This window comes from Anopheles aquasalis, chromosome 2, assembly GCF_943734665.1.
Source record: "Anopheles aquasalis chromosome 2, idAnoAquaMG_Q_19, whole genome shotgun sequence".
Classification (NCBI taxonomy): domain Eukaryota; kingdom Metazoa; phylum Arthropoda; class Insecta; order Diptera; family Culicidae; genus Anopheles; species Anopheles aquasalis.
In genome coordinates this window covers 25,345,001-25,350,620 of record NC_064877.1, presented here as the reverse complement: position 1 = coordinate 25,350,620, position 5,620 = coordinate 25,345,001, and the positions used below count along the sequence as shown (strand labels likewise).

The window sequence follows — 5,620 nt, the reverse complement described above, 5'->3', positions numbered from 1 at the left end:
GTGTTACGATGCCTCTAGGGCTACCTGAACTATTTGATATACGGCACATAGCGAGGCAGGGGCAGCAAATTAAGAAACCGCAACTCGTAAACATCCCAAAACCCAACCTGTTCTACGCTAAGGATTGATACAGAAAAAAAATATTAAAGCGAAGAAAAAACAAAAACATATTTTTACCCACAAAACCGATGGTTTGTGTTTAGTAGAAATGATACATATATACGCAACAGCAGAGAGGGCAGGTGAACCGGGAAGCAAAGCTGCTCCCAAAAGTGCCGCCACCAAAAGTGTTGACCAGGAGGAACCCCATTTTTGGCTACGTGTAAAGACGCTTCTCCCTTTAGAAGAATCATAATGAACAATGATTTAGTACGTGAAACGAACAAAACAACAAATGATTTAAAACGATTAAGAGAACAATATACATGCAATATTAGAAAATGAGTTACTAGGCGTGTGTTTTTTTAATTCCTTTTCACGCAAAAATTGCACAACTATACCGATGAATGGTTTTAGTAGAGATCGGACAAATTTAACGGAAACCCGGGGCCGCCTTCGGTCCAAATTCAAAACCATTACGCCACCATCTCACTTTGACAGTTACACCTCGCGTGCTGACAAACCGCCGAAAAGGTGTACTGTCGCATTCGAATTCGGAAAATTCGAAATTCGCATTCGGCGCGTCACCAAAAAGTGCGTGCGATGAATTAGTGAAAATTTTCTCAAAAAGTGATTCAAAAGTACCATTTTTCTTAACCTTATTATGTGCTATCGGCAGAGAAAGTGCCAGCCACTGTTTGTATTGTGTGCGTAAGTGTGTAAAGTCGGAAAGCGGACACCAAATTTCGTGTACAAAAGCAGAGACTGTGCGGTGTCGGCGCGGCGTCCTGTCAGTTCTCCATCTTGCCGTAAACAAAAAGAAAAAGAAACGAAAGAAAGTGTTCGTGTGAAGCGTCGTCGGTGAAAAGTGCCGAGTGGTTCATTGTAAAACCCAGAAAATCCATGGAAATGGTGTCTCTGGGGCCGAAGAAGGATGGAAATCCGAATGCCGAGTTCTTTACGGCGCCGGAGACGCTGCAAGGCTTCGAAACGGTGCGCCTGTGGCTGCAAAAGCACTGCAAGAAGGTACGGTGGAAGAGGGAGGTTGTTTGTGTTGGTGGGTGCCGCTTGGCCATTTTGTAACTTTCCCGGACCCGGGCGGTGTTTCCACTGCCGACGAATTATGCATCAGAATCGATCTTCTCGTTGGCCATGGAATCCCGGAAATGCCAGGGGAAAGGAGCATTTTTACACAAATCACAGCGGGTTCAGAGTTCATCAAAGTGAGCTTCGCTTAAGAGTGCGCGGTTGTCAAGCGAAACTTTGCTGCACGATGATGCTGCGGTGTTCCCGTCTGTAACGTATACTCCGTTTTCCTTGTTCCGTACTCGACTGACTCTTTATTGCGACTGACTCTTAACACCTAAACACATTCCTCTTATCACCTAACGTACACTTACTCTGTACTTAGATCTAACTTATACAACTACACTACAACTCTCCCCCTTAAACGGAGTTTACTATCTCGGATACTTAAATCTAGGTTGCCCTTCCAACCGTTTCGATCGTCTTAATGGTGGTGGACTTGCCTCACTTCGTTTCCGTTTTTCCGTACGTTTAAGTTGACCTGATCGCCTCGGGCAGATCCACGCCTGGATCTCCCGTGCACTGTGCTTCTTCCGTATCTGGTTTTGATGTACCATTCTCACTAACCCATTTACACTTATCAAATACCGCAATCTACTAATCTTCTTTTTGACGACCGCCGGTATCCATCTTACCGTTTCCTTAAAATGATTTCGGTAATACACTCCTTCCTCTTCCTCGTACTGATAGCCTTCTTCTCTAGACGTCTCTGGAACTGTGTTTTGTGGAACCGTGTTCCGCACTACTGTCCCCTCTTTTGGAAACCCTTCTTGATGAACCTTTGGGTTTACTTTCGCTAGTAAGGTATGTGGCGCATAGCAGAATACCTTCTCTGCTGGCGCTACTTTCGTGACGGTGCACGGGCTATTCCTATAGTTCAGAAGAAACCTGCTAATTTTCCTCTGTATGCCCGCTGCTTTCAATCTCTCATCCAATAGGTACTTCTTCAGACTATCTTTCACAGTTCTCACAGCCCTCTCGGCCACCCCGTTTGATTGCGGGTGATAGGGTGGGGTTTTCTTAACCTCTATCCCCAAAGACTTCAAAAATGCTACAAATTTCCCCGAATTAAACGGTGGACCATTGTCTGAAACAATTGTTTCTGCCAAGCCAAAACAAGAGAAAAACATTTCTAAAACTTCTATGACATCTTCGGCTTTGGTACTCCTCATTACCTTTACCTCAATAAACTTGGAAAAACTATCCACGATCACTAACAATGTTCTATTCTCAAAATGGCAAAAATCTATGTGAACTCTTTGAAACGGACGTATACTTTGTGCCCAACTCGTTTTAACTATCTCTTTTGGCACGACTCTCCTTGACTGACAGACTTGACATTCTTGTATCGACCTCTCAAAATCCCTGTCCATTCCTTTCCACCATACCAATTTTCTCGCAGACATCTTCATTCTTACTATTCCGTTGTGATCGTCATGAAATAATGCAATCATCTTTTCCTTTAACGTATCTGGCACTACGACTCTATCATTAAAATATAATACTCCCTGTTCTATTCCAAAACTATTACTTATTTTTGCGTAACTTTTCAACGCTTCCTTTACACCTTTACTCCATCCATTCTCTACGTTCTTATACACTTGTTGTATTATGGGATCTTGTTCTTGCGCTTTCCTAATCATCCCAATGTCGATAATCGACGACGACGTAATTGCGTTTAACTGCAACTCTTGTTCTTTGAGCTCTAACTCCTCTGACAACGGTAACCTGCTTAGCGCATCTACATTACTCATGTACTTTCCTGGCCTATGTTCAATCGTATACTCATAGTTTGCTAATATTAAAGCCCAACGACTCAGTCTTGCTACTGCTATCGAAGAGGTCGTTCTCGTTGGTTTAAAAATTTCCTTAACCCCCGAGTTATCCGTAACTAGTTTGAACCTGATTCCATATATATATTTATGAAATTTTTGTACTCCGAAAACCACAGCTAATGCCTCTTTGTGTACTTGCGCGTAATTTTTTTGTGCTTGTGTAAGTGTTACTGACGCAAAGTACACTGGTTTCTCTACTCCACCTATTTCATGTGATAGTATCGCCCCCAACCCATAAGGGCTAGCGTCTACTGCTAACACCACCGGTTTCTTTGGATCAAACGGTTCTAACATGTGTTTCGCTACTAACATGGTTTTGGTTTTCTCAAATGCTTCTTGACACTCTTTTGACCATACATACTTCTTATCTTTACGTAAAAGCTCATACAACGGGCTCAGCACTGTAGCCAAGTTTGGTAAGAACCTGCTGTAATAATTAACCATGCCTAAATACGCTTGCAACTGCATTACATCCATCGGAACTGGCGCTTTCACTAATGCTTCTACTTTCGACTCGTTTGGCGTTATGCCGTTCTTCGATATTTTGTACCCCAGATACTCAATTTCTGTTTCAAAAAATACCGATTTTTTCCCATTCACTCTCACACTGTGCTCCTCTAGCCTACTCAAAACTTCGCACAAATTCTCTTTGCACTGTTTTTCGTTTTCTCCGCCAACTAATATGTCATCCATATACGCTATGCCTTGCGTTTTTAACAAAATTTGATCTATTATCGTTTGGAATATTGCTGGCGCGGTTGACAGCCCAAATGGCATTCGGGTGTATTTGTACAATCCCTTATGTGTATTAATGGTACATATCTCCTGCGAATTTTCAGCCAACTTCACTTGCAGGTATGCTCCAGTTAAATCTATTTTACAGAATATTTTCCAATTTGATATTTTTGCCAGTATATCGTCAATCTTCGGTAACGGATAATGTTCCACTGTGAGGAATCTATTGATGGATGCCTTCCCATCCAAGCAAATTCGCACTGACCCATCACTTTTTCCTACCACCACTATCGGACTCGCCCACGCCGATGTGCGTGTTGGCACTAGTATGCCATCTGCCACCATTTTCTCTAAACTGGCCTCCACTTTCTCCACTAACGCAAACGGTACTGCATATGCCTTGTGGAAAATTGGAGTGAAACTAGGTTTCAAAACCAGCCTCGCTTCAAATCCTTTTATGGCCTCTCTACGATTTCCATCCGTTATTTTTGGAAACCTTTTCCCCATTTCCACTATCCAATTTTCTGACCTTATTTGAAGCATTTTAAAATTTTTTCTCCAATCCGGAAACAATAAGTCTAACGCATCGCGCCCAAGAAGCGGATTTCCCTTATTTACGGTGGGAATCACAATGATATCTAACCAAACAGTTCTGTCCTTCACTGTCACCTTTACGCCTATTTTTCCCAACGGCGTTAAACTTTCGCCCGACGCTGTTCTGAATCTCAGCTGTGTTTGTCTCAATGCGAGGTTAGCAAATTTCTCTTTATATACATCCTCCGGTATTACGGTATTACATGCTCCGCTATCAACCTCGAAGACAGTATCCACGCCGTTGATTTGTAACACACACATCTCCGCATTACCAGTCGCACTATTCCCAAAGTTCCTATCGATGTGTGTTACCGACACTTCATTCTTCACCGCACGCAGACTATGCATCGGCTTATTCTTGCAGCACGACGACACATGCCCTATCTTTTTGCAACTGAAACACTGCCACATGCGCGCAGGACATGACTGTGCGTTGTGAGCTCTTCCGCACCTGTAACACTTCATTTCATACTGTCTCTGTGTGTTGCCGCGGTGATAGTACGCAATCTTCGTACCCACGCTCCCACGCACGCTCGTACCCACGCTATTTTTTTGCGCATATTTTAATGCAGCCAATTCGCCTTGCTTGTCTTTCGTAGCGAAGGCCTCATTTTGTTCATCCGCTGCCTCCCAACACCTTGCGATATTTTCTGCCTTGGCGAAGGTCAGATCCACTTCACGCAACAGCCGTTTTCTCAAACCATCGTCCGCCACTCCCGTAACTAGCTGGTCACGCAGCGAGTCTTGTAGACAACACCTAAATTCACACGACTGCGCGAGCGCTTTTAGCTCAATAATATAATCTGCTACCGACTGTTCTTTCTGCTTACAATTTCTGAAATTAAACCGTTCCGCCACTATGTTCACCTTTTGTTCTAGGTGCTCCTTTAATCTGATGCACAGTTTTTCATATGCCACTTCCTTCGGCTTGTCCGGGAACACCAACTTTACAGCCAAGCTGTACAAAGCTGCACCCCCAAGCGTTAACAGCATTGCTGTCCTCATTTTCTCTTCTACTACATTCACGACAAAGAATATGTCTATTCTATCCAGGTATTCTCTAATACTTTCACCCATAACATAGGATTCAATATCTCCTATTAACGACATTTTGACTAAACTTTTTATACTCGTGCTCACAACTTTTTCTCTCGTAACTTTTTATCCTCGTATTTTTTTATATCCTCGTCGCCACTGTAACGTATACTCCGTTTTCCTTGTTCCGTACTCGACTGACTCTTTATTGCGACTGACTCTTAACACCTAAACAC

At 43.1% G+C, this 5,620-nt stretch overlaps 1 protein-coding gene across 1 annotated transcript in view; it reads left to right on the top strand.

Moving 5' to 3' along the window:
- Positions 1-693: 693 nt before the first annotated feature.
- Positions 694-5,620, top strand: part of LOC126581645 (SWI/SNF complex subunit SMARCC2) — a 10,794-nt gene continuing 5,867 nt past the window's right edge. Inside the window, exon 1 of the mRNA XM_050245451.1 lies at positions 694-1,125. Within this exon, the coding sequence (XP_050101408.1) occupies positions 1,003-1,125 (123 nt within the window). The 5' untranslated portion in view covers positions 694-1,002. The remainder of the gene's footprint in view (positions 1,126-5,620) is intronic.